Below are 16,662 nucleotides of genomic sequence, written 5' to 3' on the forward strand. Positions count from 1 at the left end.
CTTTAATACATGCCTCCTCATACACCTCTGAGGTAGGACCCGTTGTACAGACACGGAAGTGAAATACAAAGTGGCTAAGGCAGGGGTGGGCAAACTATGGCCCATGGGCTGGATCCGGCCCACCAACCATTTTAAGTCAGCCCTCAAGCTCCCACTGGGGAGCAGGGTCTGAGGCTTGCCCCACTCCAATGCTCCAGCTGGGGCGCAGGGTCTGAGGTCGCGCCACATGGCTCCCAGAAGCCGCAGCATGGCCCCACGCCGTCTCCTACGTGCTCCAGTGGCCCCTCCAGTGCTCCAATGGGAGCTGAAGGGGCGGTGCTTGCAGACAGGGCAGCATGCAGAGACACCTGGCCGCGCCTCTTCGTAGGAGCCGGAGAAGGGCTCAACAGGACCTGTCGCTGCTTCCGGGAGCTGCTTGAGGTAAGCGCCGCCTGGAGCCTGCACCCGAGTCTCTCTCCATGCCCCAAACCCCTGCCCTGATCCCCCTCCCACCCTCCAAACCCCTCAATCACAGCCCGGAACACCCTCATGCACTCCAAACCTCTCATCCCCAGCCTCACCCCAGAGCCTGCACTCCCAGCCAGAGCCCTCTCCCCTTCCCGCCCACCATACAATTTCTATTCCGAGATATGACCCTTGGGCCAAAAAGTTTGCTCACCCCTGGGCTAAGGAACTTGCCCAAGGTCACACAGGAAAACTGTGGCAAAGCAAGGAATTCAATCCAGGCCTCCAGAGCACCAGACAAGTGCCCTAATTGCTGGGCCACCTTTCCCGGGCCATTCAGTGATAAAGTGTACTTGCAGATTTGCCTTGCCAGGGAATCTTCCCAGCTGTGCCCTAGAAGAAATCCCCCTCAGGCACCAATGTCACTCCTCTTGGTGAGCTCTCTCCCCAGCATGCTCACTTGCTGCCTGCTCAGCCTTCCGCCAACGCAGTGAAGTCATAACTGTAATGATACTATTATATTTTGTTCATTATGCCTCATTTTTATTGCATGGCCTCATTAAGTTAAGAAGCCTCCGTGTTTAACTGCATTTCTTAGCCTCTACACGGGGACTCCGGCCCATATTCATCATCAATCACTTTATTAAAAACACAGGACAAAAATTACTATTAAGCACATTACTGCCCATCAATCTAGTCAATTGCCTCTCAGGGCCTTTCTTTACCTGCTCAATGCACTGGGGCCAGATGAATGTCACTGGCACCTTTTTAATCTTTTGAATTTTCTAATACTTATGAGTGGATTAAGGGTTCTTTTAGAGAAAAGCAAATGGGAGAGACAGATGCCCGATTTCTTTCTCTTACGATGCATGCGAGAAAGAAAACCATATACAAACTGAAAGAAATAAACTGTCAAAGAATAAAGCCTTATGGTATTGGATCAATGGCAAGATAATTTACAGAACTCTAGAACAGTTACAGAATCCAACTGATAAAGCTGCAGAATTATTATATTGTAATAAACCTGTGGCCTGCTATAAGCATTATGATCATCTCTACGCTGCAGACCATGGCTATTTAAAAGTTCATAGCAGCAGCAAAGATAGAGCTCATCTTAGCTCTTGAACTAAGGAGAATCTACTTTAGTTAGCAGAGTAGAGTGTATGACACAGTTTATCAGCTCCAGTTCCATCCACTAGAGGGCAACAATGCACATTAGTCAATTAATTGTAATATGATGCTGTATTGCACATATGACAATCTCTACAATAGAGAAACGTGAAGGTTACAAAGTCAGAATGAAACAGGGTTTGGGGAAAGGGATAGCTCAGTGGTTTGAGCACTAGCCTACTAAACCCAAGGTTGTGAGTTCAATCCTTGAGGGGGCCACTTAGGGATCAGGGGCAAAATCAGTACTTGGTCCTGCTAGTGAAGGCAGGGGGTTGAACTCAATGACCTTTCAGGGTCCCTTCCAGATCTATGAGATAGGTATATCTCCATATAGTGGGGTTTCCACATCAAAATATTTCCCCTGGAAGGAAATTCATTTTTCCCATCAGGTATGGTCAGAAGTGACTTGTCCAAGGTCACTGTACAATGGGATTTGGCCTTATTTCCATTTTGGGAAGTTTCCAACGAGCTTAGAAAAACTCAAGCCACAGGGATGAATAAGTTGCCTGTGGAAATCCATTTCCCAGCTGAAAGGCTGCTGTGATCTCCATTGCAAAGGCAAGAAGAAAGGTGTCCAGCTATTTGGTAGATGTATGCAGACTCACATTCTTCCTATGCATAGTATAAGTTTATCTTGTTTTTTCCCCTTTTCCAATTCTTTTTGTTTGGGTGAGATTTTCCATTATGGGGAGAGAGGGAACCCCAAAGCATGAGCATTTGGGAGGTCAAAAATGGTACAGAGATACGGCAAAGAGATAGAGAAATGTAGCAAGTGCCTCCCACCTTGTTATGGTCCGAGTCTCCTGCTGAAATAGGGGAAGATGGTGAATTAAAAAGGGAAGATGTTTCGGAAGAATTGTATGTCTTAAACACCAAGACCTGAACGCCTAGCTATTTTCCTTTCTAGCTGACCGATTTGATCGAACAGGGCTTTGAAGATTTCAAAGGACGCCATGTTTCCCAGTTTATCATAAGTGTATATCTTAAGCCAATGTTATCATTTTAAGCATGACCAGAAAGAGACAGGAATCTGCAGACACAATTTCTGGCATGGAAGATAGATGCTCAAATAAGAGGAAAAAGCATGCAGGTTAACATAACCCGCCCCCACCTTGCATCCAGCCTAGAGTTAATCATCACAGAACTATGGCATCTCATGACATTTTTACTATCAGAGCAGTGACAGAAAGGATGTTTCTGATCTCCGGGAAAGCTTCCTCCCAGGAACGCAGAATATCTACAACCCTGACACAGATCTGCCAATAACAGCTCAACATCTCTCTAAGGGAAGAGGAACGTACATCCTTCGAGGGATCCACTGCTGCAGCCCCAGCCATTGATGTATTCTTGTTAGAGATTCACATTCTGTATTTGCAGTGCAAGGCATGACAGATTGATCACTGATGACCAGCTGGGTTGAAATTTGTCCCTGTGCATTGCAACAGGGGCACCAGGCCTCTGCACAAGTTGAGCCTACAAGGGAAGGCATGTATGTATCTACCATATTGATTAGTCCCCTTTGGGGGGTCATTTCTTCAAAGAGGCTAAGGCCCCAATCCTGCAAAGACTTATGCTCCTGTTTAACTGTTTGCACTATCAGCATTTGAAGTCACTGGATTGGCAACATGTAACATGAACGTCTGTAGAAAAAGGGTCCGAGGACAGTGTGAGCCATGAAGACGGTTTCCCTTCTCCATTGTAGAGAGCATTTCCTCATAGGTCCCCTCTAAGGCACAATGGCAGGGGAAGCCAATTCCCTGATTGTAGATCAAGGAATACCACCTTTAAGGCTGTCTGGCACTTTTCATATGAACAATATTAAATATAAAGGAACGGTGCTCCCTCCACCCCCTCCTCCCCGAAGAAAGTCACCAAAAGCACCTAATCTCCCAAAAGGAAGCAGACATCTCAGATCAAAATTTAATGTGCTAATTTCAGACACACCCACTGCTTTATTATTCCCCAAACTCTCCCTGCGCACAGACCAAAGCACGCCCAGGCAGCGACAGACTTTGTGATCAGGAGGACAAAGTGCTGTGAACAACAGAGCCTAATTTTAGCATCTGTTTGTTCTGCTTCTTCAACACGTAAAGTGGGGGGTGGGAAGAGAAAGGACTGGACTGACTGCTCCCAACTTATTAAAGACACAGCCAGGAGCGGGGCAGAAAAGCATTAAATCACACTCTGGGATTAGCACATGAAGGAGGAAGAAAAACAACAACCCAGGGCTTGTTGTGTGAGCTGCTGAAGGTTACTGTGCTCCCCTCCGACATATGCTGCTTGCTCTCTACCTCCCTCCCCTTCACCAGGAGACCCAGGCACATTCATCACTAGTCACCAGGAACTGGTAGTCTAGGAACAGCATGGACTGTGTTCCCCCACCTTCCCCAGCTCTCATTTAGCAAGGCTACGACTCATCTGCGCGGCAACCCCCGACCCAGCCAGATCTTGCTTCCCCGTTGCTCCACCAGTAGGGGTTGGACTGGAGTCTACCCCTCCCCACCTCTCCATTGGTAGCAGCACTGGACCTTGCTGACCTTGACTCAGGGAGGGGAATCTAGCCATACGTATCCTGCATACAACTTTCATATGATTTGCCAGCATACAGCAGCTCCCTTATAAACATGTGGGAGCTCAGATTCTCTGCTCCCCAATAGCCTAAGATCACCTCTCTCTACAGCACAGAGCTGCACATGGGGTTAAGCACCAACATCCCCCCCCCCCCCCCCGCTGCAAGCCTCTAGCTCTGTCCTCAGCCTTCCAAGACAGTCGAAACCCCAACAAGCCGGCTGTGAGCCCAAAGGGACCACAGTGAGTCTGCTCCTGCCTCTCCCAGGGAGCCCTGTACCGGCAGCATGGCTCTCCTCCATGCAAGTGCTGCTGCTGCCACCACCAGGCTGAATTTAAAAGTGAGGAGGAGCTGCGGCTCTCAGCCTCTGACAGATGACCTGGTTTAATATTCAAAATACCTGGGTATTTTTACCTCCACACACGCCCCTGTCTGTGGTTTTAATTTTTAAACCCTCCTCCCAAAGTCCACAGGCTCTTTTCTTAGCATTGCAAAAGCATTAGCTCAGCGAAATAAGATTATAAGTTAGACAGAATCTTTCATTGTTTGATTTGGCAGCAAATGCCCCGATAGTGACTGATGGGACCCCAATCAGGATACACTGCTGGAGTCAGCTAGGACTGGAGAGGACAGTCACTAGACTGCAGGGGAACAACCCCAGAGGTGGGTTAGCTATGCTGACAGGGCTTTCTCATCTGACTTCTGTGGATTTTGTCTGTAGCTATTTCTGTGCTGCAGGGAGGATGCAGGCAAAGTGAAGACTGCAGGCAGCTCCTGTCCAGTTAGAGAGAGAGAGAGAATTGGTTTTGCAACTTCGGGAATGCAAAGATGTCAAGACCAATCCCACACCTTGCTCTGTGATTTTTCCCCAGCTCACAGATGACACACGACCTGCCACATACTGACCAAGACGCATCGGCCGGTGACATTGGTGGGTGACTGATGGAGATGCAAAGTGAGGAGCAGCAAGGAGCTGTGATGGGTTCTTCCTACATGGGCAACCTGGGAGTAGGGGTTGGGCTCTGGGTGTCTGTCAAATGTCATCTTAAATTTATTGGCCTAGTTTTAGAACCTCCTTCTCAAAGGAGACACACATGGGATCTCCTAGTCACACCTGCTAGGTATAGAGAAGCTTCTATTCAAGCAGCTGAAGCCAGCTCAGGGATACAGTCTCCCTTCCAGCATCTATTTGTACGTACACTTTACCACAGCAGGCCCATCTTATTCAAGTTGCACAACAGCAGAGATAAGCCAGGGGAAAGCCCTACATCTCAGCTGCTTTTGGGGAGCCTGGATCCAGAGCCACATTTTTGGTTGTATAGATCAGACTCTGCCAGCCAAATACATGTTCAACACAAATCAGCAAGCAACTTGATTCAGATCTCTATGAATCATTTTCACATCACAACTGGATTTGGTGGCGTGACTCCTGATTTACAATGCTGAAAAATAGGGATCCCCCAAAAGTTCTGGTGTCCTAGGCAAAGCCTCAGGAGGATATACATCCATTAATGAAAGGTTGTAACTAATAAAGCTAATACAGGATTATCAGACTTTGTACTACAAGCCATAAGTCTGGAAGGCCAAGGGGGCAGGCCCCACATGTGTCACACCTTCCTCTGAAGAATCAGGATGCTAGATTTCAAGGACCTCTGGGCTGCTCCCTTCAGTTCCTCTGCTCCTCCACTGACCCAGCATGGCACTATCAGCAGCAACTGCCAAATCACCACGTTAAGAGGACAGCAGCAAATGGGCTTTCATTGAAAACAGGAAGCCTCCGAGATGTTTGCCACCTGGCCACTCATAAGAGCAGCAGGGGCAGCTGACTCCGGCCCAAAGCAATCATCACTGGTTCAGAACCTTCTCAGCCGTCCCTCTTGCCTGCATCTAAGGACATCTGCTCTCTGACCTCTTAACTCCTGCTCTCCTTGTACCAGATCACTCCACATCAGTCAGGCCACCTGCTCCCCCACTCTCACTATAGCTTTGGTCTCCATTTGCACTGTAGTTTCCTAGGTGCTACACAGCTGCATCTTTAGAGGAACCTGGAATCTCCTGAACAGCAACCCTTCCTTTGGTCCTTCACTCCATGCCTTTTCCTCCCTTATTGCCTCCCCTTAGAGGTATCTGCTCAAATGCTCTCGCCAATGCATTTTTATCCTCTCCTACCCTTTCTCTGCAGCCCAAAAGCAGGACAGCCATGTGCCTAAAGGAATCCGACTCTCTCGAAACAGCCTAGCTCTTTGTACCTCCCCTCCCCTCAACCCACAGCCATCCTCCCATGCAGTGAATGTAATCCAACCCCTAAGGTAAGGAAATAGCTCCTTACAATAGGGGGCTGTAAAGGCAACCCCCAAGGTGCCCAAAGGCCACTCCTGTCTTGCACACTGTTATCCAGAAATAAGGGCTGCCCAAGCCTCATTCACTTGGACCTGGTAAAGAACAGGAATTGCTCACTCGAGTTCATCGGCAGGTCCTGGTGCAGGCTAGCACCCTGCGAGCCTTGTACATCACAGTGTTCACAGCGCAATGGGCTTTTCATCTGGTCTCCTATTTGAACAATATCTTGCTCCGGTGACATCTGTTGTGTTAATGATCATGCTACAGGCCTCAGCCCATCCTCCTTGGAAGACTATATTTAAAATCCACCAGCCAGCCTGTGGTGAAGTCACTAGCCACAGCCCAGCTAGCAAGACAAGGCTGGAGTGGATCAGATTGTAGCACCACCTACAAAGAGACAGCACCCACTGGCCATATTTTAGGCCAGTGCAGGTCACACCAACTCTTAACCCCTCTCAGCTAAGCAGGGGACAGGAACATCCCAAGGGGCAGCATTTTGGCAGCATATTTATGACCAGGGTGAAAGCTTTGTCCTTGCTGGTGGAGAACTGAGTGTGTATGTCAAGAATATTCCCACAGGGGAAAGACCAAATCCTTGAGTTTCACCCACTTGGCAATTTGGGGCAACGGGGGGTGGGAAGAGAAGCAGCTGGATTTTGCTGTGAAAATGGCTTTTCTTTGGCCACCTCCTGAAATGACTTATGGCTTGCCAGACCGGTGAGTGATCAGCCTCCTACCCCAATTTTGAGTCCCCATCACTTTGTGCTGCACCCTTCTGAAAAGCAGGGTGGCTCCCCCCACTCCCCAAAAATGGCTACTTCCAGCTGCCCTCTTGCTGCAGGAAACCATGAGTAGCAAAGTAAACCCATCACTGTGATACCCAGGCAGGCCATTATGCGAGTTCAGCTGTCTTAACTTGTTACTGAGTATACAAGCGGTGCTGACATTTATTTAATCCTCATAGTACTGTTGACTGTGTACTTACGGAAACATCGCATGCTTATGGGAGACATTTGTTTCCAAGCAGCTTATGCTAAATTGCAGTGATATAAAGGAAACACTTATCCAATATTGACATTTACTGACTCCTGGCAGTATACCGCCTGAATACTCATTTATACCACTGGAGAGGAAAAAAAGAAATGGAAAGAATCCAGGCCCTTCACTTCTGATCTCTTTTCAGGAGTTGAGCAATGTTGAGTTAATGACGAAAATGGAAGGGTATGTGCCCAGAGCAGCAGGGATGGACGGAAGAGCCTTGCAACTTTTCACCAGTTCACGATCACTTCCTTCTTCAGGGAAGGATCATCATCTTGGGTTCATGGCACAAAGCTTTGATCCCCTCCCACCTGAGAGTACCCAGGAGAAAGGCCATCAGTTACGAAAGAATTTTTTAGTCTGTATTTTTAGACTGTAGTTCTTAAGATCTCTCATGCCTTGCTGTATGAATTCCAGACCCTAAACACGCCATTCCTGCAGGATATTTGTATATCCTCACACAGGAACACAGCGTTATTCAATGGAATTCATCCTGCACAATAGGTGGAATTTTCAGCCGCTAAGGCATCAGGCCAAATCAATCCCTAGTGTAGTTCCACTGACTTCAATGCAGTGATACAAGGGACGAATCTTCCCTTTCCTGTATAGAAAACTACTGCAACAAACCCAACCCCACAAAGTTTTCCTTGCACGCAGAGGTTAATTATCCATTGTGTGAGCATACTCCACTGAACACTGCGCTCAGTTACTCCATACACCGAGGCATCTATTATTCTCAGCTGAAGACATGATTGGGTCACATTACTTTTAATGAATGGCAGTTATGTGAATGCCCTTTTAAAAGCAAGTCCTATGATATTCTACAGCTACAGCAGGCTTTGGGGTTACTGCTGTAGTTTTCTTCTTATGCGGGGGTGCTGAATGAACAAATTAAGATGAGATCTTATCCTACAGCTGGTGGCTGAATCTAACTATATGAATCTTCTACCTCCTACTAATAACGTGACATTTAAAGAGAGCCAGCAAGCGCACAATCAACTGCTAAATGGTGTATGGAAAGCATGTTTTAAATTTTGACTAATGCTGTACAGTAAGAGGCAGATCCATCCCTCATGTAACTATGGAACTAGAAACTCTTTAGAACACTCTCCCTCCTCTGCTTTTGGGGTTGGTAATGTCAGTTTGCTGATCATCTTTAAATGGACACTGTTGGATCAAACTGGAAACAGTGTAGGTCTGGTAAAGTCTACATCAAATAGAGATGATCTCATAGCCGATCCTCCGCAGTCTTTACAACCCAAACACTGCAGCATCAGGTAAGCGCACAAGAAGCCAAATGTAAGAGACAATAAAACAAAAAGTAAAACTGACTAATCTGTTTTCTATTTGTACAAGTAGAGACAAACAAGGAAACCTGAGCCATCAATGATGAAAAGCATAATGGATATTAAAAAAAATATTTGTGATTCAATAATGTACAACATGGGTTCTCCACCTGGGGGTTGTGGGCAGGTTTCAGAGTCCCAAGCAAACTCCTCCCCACTTTACAGGGGAGAGAAAAACCCAGAACACATTTTATACTGCAATATGGGAAAAGATTGGGAGCTACTGCTTTCAGGTGTTAGTACCACAGGTCAGAATTTTCTATCTATATTTTTTTATCTGATGGATGTCCCTTTAAACATCCAGGAAACAAGAGACAAAAGTAATGACACCTGCCTGAGATGGACTGCACCATGTAAGATGTATTCTGCACTGTACCCTGCCCTGAGACCTCCACATAACCTTACCACAGGGAGACCAGTTACAGATGCAGCATTCGCCTCAAGACACGAGCCATTACTTGGAATTCCCTTGCTCTGTGAAAGTAATGAGGGTCTCAATGAAAGGCCAGTGACCCCTTTTTATGACTGAATGCAGCTGGTGGAAGAGATCTAACTTTAAAAAGGCATCTTTGGTCCTCTACTAAATCTCACTGCAGGCCCTACCAATGGATTTCTACCACCTACCCATTTGTTTGTACAAACCCAATCATCAGAATCAGGTACAAGCGGCCTGGACAAAGCGCAGGAGAGCAATGATGCTTCACTAGCACCTTGGATGACCCAGGAGCCCTTTTCCATCTCTAACATGGAACTGATTCTAGTTTCCCCCCAATCTAGTCTTGCCTTGCGTTCCCAGGGCAAGTACCTTAACAGCAGGATTTCCCATCCTCTGTCATTATAAGCAGTTACTTCTTGTAGCACTGTTAATGACTGAAAAATCATCCCCTCCTCATTTAGCACTGGTTACAGCCTATGAGGTCACCTCATTCTCCAAAACCTGATGCACTCATTTCTGTTTACTTCTCCATAAACATCTCTGGAGAATGGAAATTACTTACCTTGCATGGGGAATACCACCGAACATACCAGCAAGCCCCCCTATAAAGGCTTTCCCAACTCCCTGCAGGGCAAGAAGACTATGGATGGAGTCCAGAACTTGTGTTTTTGGAACTTTTCAGCAAAGGCTCCTTCTCTGGATCCTCTCCAGTTTGTGGCATCAAGGTTCATGCTGCATGCTCCACCCCAGATGTGTCCCCCGCAAAAAAAACCAATATACAGAGGGGAATGGTTAACTCACCAGCCTTACATGTAAATCTATTTATACAACCCCGAAGGTTCACCTTTCTTTTGTATCAGCACCATTCTGCAAGCTTCTGGTCCATTCACCATCACCCATCAACCCTGTTCTCTTCCATCATAGCATTACAGGCAGAGGATTGGGTAAGTGCCTCAACTGGGTATTCCCAGCCCTTTGCTGTACCTGGATTTGGCTTGATTTCCCTTCTCAGCTTAACCTCACAAATTCATTGCCCTTGTCACCTGTGGTCTGACGACCAGTCATGGTAATGTTCACACACTGCAAATAAAGGGTCCTTGTTTGATTTTAAAGAGTCCTTTGCAAGGACTGCAATCTCTTCAAAGCAGGGCAGAGGGAGAAAAGCTCTGTACAGTGCCTGGAGTTTACCATCCCAATAGCAGATAGCCAGAGATCCATAGGCAAATAGGGCACTTCAGACTCTTGAAGGCAAGGGCTATTTTCTGATCTGAAAACAGCCAGATAGACATTTCATTGGCATCTGTCTAGTTACTCTAGATTTACACCAGGGTAACTGAGATCAGAACGCAGCCAAAGGACATGCCCCACAGAGCTTACAGTAACACAGATGCAAGACACTGGCACAACAGTTCCAACGAAGTGGCACCTATGCCAGATCACTACTGCAGAGGAAAGTTTCCTGTTGGGGCATGGATTATGGAGGCACCTGAAAGAAGGAAGAGAAGTAGACATCTGTTCCAGGTGGACAGGGATGACGTCAAAAGAGGTACTAAGCCAAGAGGTGGGGAAACCAAGGCAACAATGAGAAGGGTGGCTAAGGAGCACTCCCATGCCAGGGCCTAGACTGGTGTCCAGGGAGGTTGGCGTGATTTGCCATATCCTCTCCTTGGAAGTTGGTTAGATCATAACAAGATTGTAGGGCTCACACTGCTGGTTCCCTTGCATTTATAAATGCTCCTCTACCATGACTGAGCTGGTGCCTGGCTCTAGGAAACCACACAACCCAACCCAAGCCTTGTCTTAAAGCTAAGTTGCAGACCTCCACCTGTTTTTTGTTGTTTTGTTGCACCAGGCCACGATTCATGGGACCCACCCTAGATGGATTTAACACAGAATATTCATGGTCTCTCATTATGAAATTCTACTCGAGTGCAGAGCATGTTTGGGATCTGGCTGTGAAGGATCCGACATATGGCAAGGGGCTTCCATGTTGTTATTTGTTTCTTCCAACCTCAGCTCTTTTGGGTGAAGCGGGAAGATAATTGGACATTATACAAAGAAAAAATGAAGTGAGTTTCATGTTTGTGGATGACAACAAAGGGCATAACACATCTCCCCCCAGCAGGAGGTAAATTTCACAGTGATTTCATCCTGGTTTCCACCAGGCACTATGATACTGAGGACTTACGAATAACAGCAACACCAGGAAAAAACAACCAACCAACCAACCAGCCACCACACAAAAACAATCCAAAGAGACTCTACACACAAAACACTGGCAGTTGTGAACTTTCAGAGCCAGAAGACAGGGATTTGGTGGGGAATCAGAGAATTAAAAAAAAACAAAAAAAACAAAAAAACAACAAAAAAAAAACCACACACAACACGGGAAGGAGATTTGTTCTCTACAGACCTTAAGAGACATTTGCTCTGACCCAAAGGCATAGATATCAGTTACAGGAGAGATCATCCTCCTTCATTATTCTGTAATACCTCTCAATGCAGAAAGGGGATAGGTGGGGTGGGGCCCCAGTGGATTAGATACTGGATATTTACATGTGGAGCTCTGCTTGAAATCTGGCTTTGTAGAGTGAGTCTCAAAATTACTCCATTAAGAGACTTTAAAAGGGTCTACAGGAAAGCAGAAGTGTGTTAGTAGGCTCACCTCCTAAAGGAGAGACACACTTTGCACGGTGAAATCCTAGCATGGGGAGGTCAAATTGATCTCTGGTCAGCCAAGCCATAATGTGAATCTATATCAGCCCAACGCAATGCACTCAACCCCCAGGACGTGGAACCCATGGGAAGTATGGTCACTGTTAGAGCACATCGTATGGTCATCCTCAGAAGCCCAATGTTGTTCAGCATCATTTCCAAAGACAGCAGCAAACCAACCTGCCACTAAGATGCATGGGGTCAACTTAGGACAAATTCTTGGGCTGAAATCCAATGACCTTACCTGGAGAAGAATCAGTTATTGGAGGTTCTCATGGAAGGCCCATGCCTAAGTTCAATGTTCCATGCATGATTCTTGCATCATACATACATGATCCTTGCCATTCTGCTGTTACTGACTTGAGGGAGTAGGAGTCCCAAGTGTGCTATTCACACAGTTCCATGTGGGCCAAATGCACTCTTAGTGTAAGTGAATAAAACTCCACTGACTTCCCTGGACTCGCAGTTGCATAGACCATGGGTAGGTCTGGCTCACTGACTTCACTGGGTCTACCTGTGTGAGTGAGGCAAGTAGGATTCGCCTGTGAGCTCCCTCCTGCATGAGAGATTACTACCCTATTGGTGCACATCATCTGCATCCGTCAACATGCCACTTGTATGACCCAACAACCTAAGTGGCACTCTTAAGATCATGGGTGCATGTGCTATTGAAATCAATGGCACCACGATGGCACTGTGCTCAGGAGTGCATAAGCACTACCAGCCCAGACGTGCAGTCAGAATGGGGAATTTCAAGTAGGGGGAAGCACCAATGTGTCGTGGAAATACACTTCAGCTCCTAAATCTGTGCTGCCCCTTCCTCAGCAGTCAGACAGATTGGAGAGGGGCTAGAACAAGACACACACCAGTGGGCTAGCAGCCCGGCTGCTGACTGTCACGTTTCTCAGGCACAGCAAGCAACAGCTACATGGCAATGAATTTATCCTTCTTACAGTAGGAACCAGCCCGTGTGCGATGTGAGCTGTGCTGCCATGTAACCCAACATAAATATGCAAGGTACCAGAGGCGCATTCCCAACAGGTCGCCGCAGAGAGGCCGATCAACTAGACCACACAGCAGAGCCAAGACGCAGACCTACACAGCAGCTTTCAAACAGCAAGGCTCATTAAAAAGTCCTAATTAAAAACAATGCCGGGGAGGGGGGGAGCGAGGCCCTTCTGGAGCTGAAAGGCAAACTTCTGCAGCTTTGCTAGCAAACTGCCATTAGACATGCAGGGAGTGGAGAAGCTCAGGGGGCCTGGAAGAGACACTACAAGGAAAAGCCAGGCTGCCAAATTGCTCATATACCTGAACCTGCCACTGCCCCAGTGTACAAGGAGAGCTCAGATTTGTTCTGCCTAAAATTGACATGGCAGACATGGTGGGTTTCTTTTGAGCAGAAGGAAGCACCTTCTATTGCAAACACGACTCTCCCCTTAGCACCATCAGTGGTAACAGGGAGTTAGGGGGCACCCAGCAACAGGTCTGGCCCACAGCTCAGAAGAGAAAGCAACAAGTAGGCTGCTGTGGAGCGCCATGCCTCCAACCAGGGGTTGGCGGGGGGAGGGGGACGGGAACAGCCATCTGTTACAAGCTACACTCTCCCCCCAAAAGTTTCACCTTCATTTAATCAACAGATGGACTCGTGGGTGGTTTCTTTTAACTACCCCATGCCCTGTCCTGCATGTATGCCTTCATGTGACACAGCTAACACCTGGCATTAGTATTCTGAGAGGGCACAAGCAGCTTCAATTCTTTAAGCAACACCCTCCATATTCCACAGGTGACTGACAACATCTTTGCCCCAGCAACACAGCTCTGAAATAACACTCCCACCCCGACGCCTGGGACTGGCTGCTCAATATCAAAGTTGTGTGGGAAATTCCTCTAGACTGACCGGCTCTCTCCGGCTTCGGAAACATACCGCCAAAAGGGATGGCCGAATCCCCCCTACCCGAACCATGGGGACTCACACTCATCTGACGCACCTCTTTCCATCACAAAACACGCTGCAACTGCAGCTCCCCCAGGCAAGGCGCTCTCCCCCAACCGAAACAAGGCAAAACGACCAATCAAGGCTAAAAAACCTTGCAAAACAAACAAACCCCTCATTGGGGGTCTAATGGAGAAGGCGGGGGGAGAGGAGTTCAGAGCAGTGTTTACACACAAATGAGCTAATTAACGTAGCTGGAGCAGAAAGAACTAATTTGCATGTTAAACATTTTTTAAGGAGAGCTGCCTTGAGAGACAGCAAAACTCCACAATGCACTTGCCAGCGAAGGACCCTTTCCCAAATATGATCGCATCCTCCTGGCCAAACCCAGGGGTTCACCTGGCTTGATCTCCCCAACAGGAGAGCCAGCTCCCCTGCCTTGCCACCATCCCCGACCTGCCCGCACACCCTACTTTGAAACTCAGGAACCGCCGTGTCCTACCTTGGCTGAGCAGCAAGAAACAGAGGAGCAGCAGGTCTGCCTGGAAAGCTTTCATTCCTTAGAGTTCGCCGGCGGGGAGCGAGCAGAAATCTGGGGCTGCAGCTTCTCTGGCGCCTGCAATCCTTCTCTTCCTCTCTCCAGTTTCAGCAGCCGGCTGCGATGGAGTTGCTCTGAGCCGCCTCTGCTTGTCTGGCTCCTTGCAGCTCCATCCTCAGCATCCCAGCTACACAGCCTCCTCTACAGGAGCTCCTCCCACAGCAGTCAGGGACTTGACTGACAGAGCAAATCTTTTCTACACAGGCTGGAGAGGGAGTAATAATTAAAGAGGGAATACTTGTTAAAAATGAAAAGGCGGGTTAGTCCTTCCTCTCCTCCCTCTCAAGAATGTGCTGCTTTCATCCGACACAAGCTCAGGCAGCCGGGTTCCGTGTCTTTTCACGGGAGAACATTTCTGATTTTACAGGAGCAAAGTTGATTAATAATTTTCGTTCCTGCTGTATGGAAGTAGGGAACTCTGTGCGCTCGCAAAGCAACGGGGGGAGGAATTTTGTGGAGGGAGAGAGAGCTCTATAGAAAGAACTTAGGCTGCGTGGAACATATGCAACTCTCCATGTGCCAAATTGCAATGGAGCAGATGAGATTTTTTTCTTCTTTGCTCTAGAAAGGTTTCCCACCCCACCTCTGGGTTCCAGCACTGGGCTGCTACTCTCTGCTAAGAGGCAGCACCCAGGGCAAAAGAAATAGCAATGCAACGAAGCGACTTTCCTTTCTTGCAGCCCCTCTAACTTTTTTGTGTGTGGGGAGAGCTTGTACCAGTGGCTTTTGGAAAGACCTGCAGGTGAACATCCCACTATTTGCTGAGGTGAATAAGCTCATCTTTCCCCCACTCTAAAGTCCTGTTGCTCCCACTAAACTATTCCATCCTTTTAGCTGCCAGCCTCTGGGCAGCTGCCATCCATGGGGAAATGGATGGCTCTGTGCAGAAGGGATCATACAGTACAACTCAAGAACAGTTATCTTCATGGTCTATGCAACCTGGCTGAAGGACTTTGGTTATATTCAGGGCTAACTCTGTTTCAAGGAGTGGCTATAGCATAGCTGGTATGGAAACAATGTCTCACCTCACTCAGAGCTCCACTTAATTTTTATGGAAGCCAATGGCTGTCTTTCCCCATTGGCTTCCTTTCGAGCTGAGTTGAACAGTACAGTCCCTAACCATGCTAGGTCGCACCAGGTTTGAACATAGTTCCAACTAGCGTAGCTGGTCTGAAGACTATAAACCTTCATGCTTCAGGGCATGACAGCCAGTAATTGTTAGGGGTTAGGAAGGAACTTCCCCTTATTATTTCAGAAGTGTCCACTTCAGACTTTTTGCAGCTGGCCAGGCAGAGGCAAGATTTCAGTATAAATGGGCCTCTGATGTGCTACAGCAATTGCTGTGTCCCCAGGCACAGAAATAGATAGGATTCTATCTGGGTGGGATTTAGCTCACCAGAAGGTAATCTAAATTCCATCCAGATAGAATCCTATCCTAAACTGTTGCTGTGCACCATTAAACCACCTGCTGCATTCCACCCCAGAGGTGCATCTGTCTCTCAGCTGCAAGCTGAGTGATTTCTGTGCATCGGAATCCTTCAGCACAAGAGGTGCTAAGGGAATGTAATGTTTTCTGCTTCAGACTCATTCCACATAAAGATTTGATTCACTGGTAACAATTGCCCTGTTTCCCCTTGCTATATTTACTAGCAGGGTGCAAGACAGTCAATCCATACAGGAACTGTATTATGTAGCTCTAGGGAGTTGTGTGACTGTTTGTATAAAAGATGCTGCACAAAGTATAATTGTTTGGTTGACGCTAGTGAATCACCACCACTGTTTCCTAAGGGAATACAGTAGCATATCTATAGCTATTAGCTATCTTACCTAACAGATGTGCACCATGACCCTCAGATCAAAGCAAATAGAGCTCAGAACCTCCTACTGCTGAGGCACAGGCCTCTCACACTTGACAGATTCGCCACTACCTCAGCACTATAGGGCTTATGACATACAGTTAAACTGCTCTTTGATTTTATCAAGTAGAGGGCATTAGTGCACCCAGTGGCCAGGTCAGTAAGGATGGCGGATGACACTTGCTTTGAGCAACCAGAAGCTTTTGCTTAATTGCAC

General features: G+C 47.4%; 1 protein-coding gene across 2 annotated transcripts in view; it reads right to left on the reverse strand.

The window, feature by feature from the left end:
• The window catches only part of KIRREL3 (kirre like nephrin family adhesion molecule 3), a 741,361-nt gene extending 726,659 nt beyond the window's left edge, over positions 1-14,702 (reverse strand). For both annotated transcript variants that reach the window (XM_032772016.2, XM_032772015.2), the window contains exon 1: positions 14,494-14,702. In XM_032772016.2, the coding sequence (XP_032627907.1) occupies positions 14,494-14,548 (55 nt within the window). In that variant the 5' untranslated portion in view covers positions 14,549-14,702. The remainder of the gene's footprint in view (positions 1-14,493) is intronic.
• Between the last annotated feature and the right edge of the window lie 1,960 nt (positions 14,703-16,662).

This window comes from Chelonoidis abingdonii, chromosome 18, assembly GCF_003597395.2.
Source record: "Chelonoidis abingdonii isolate Lonesome George chromosome 18, CheloAbing_2.0, whole genome shotgun sequence".
Classification (NCBI taxonomy): Eukaryota; Metazoa; Chordata; order Testudines; family Testudinidae; genus Chelonoidis; species Chelonoidis abingdonii.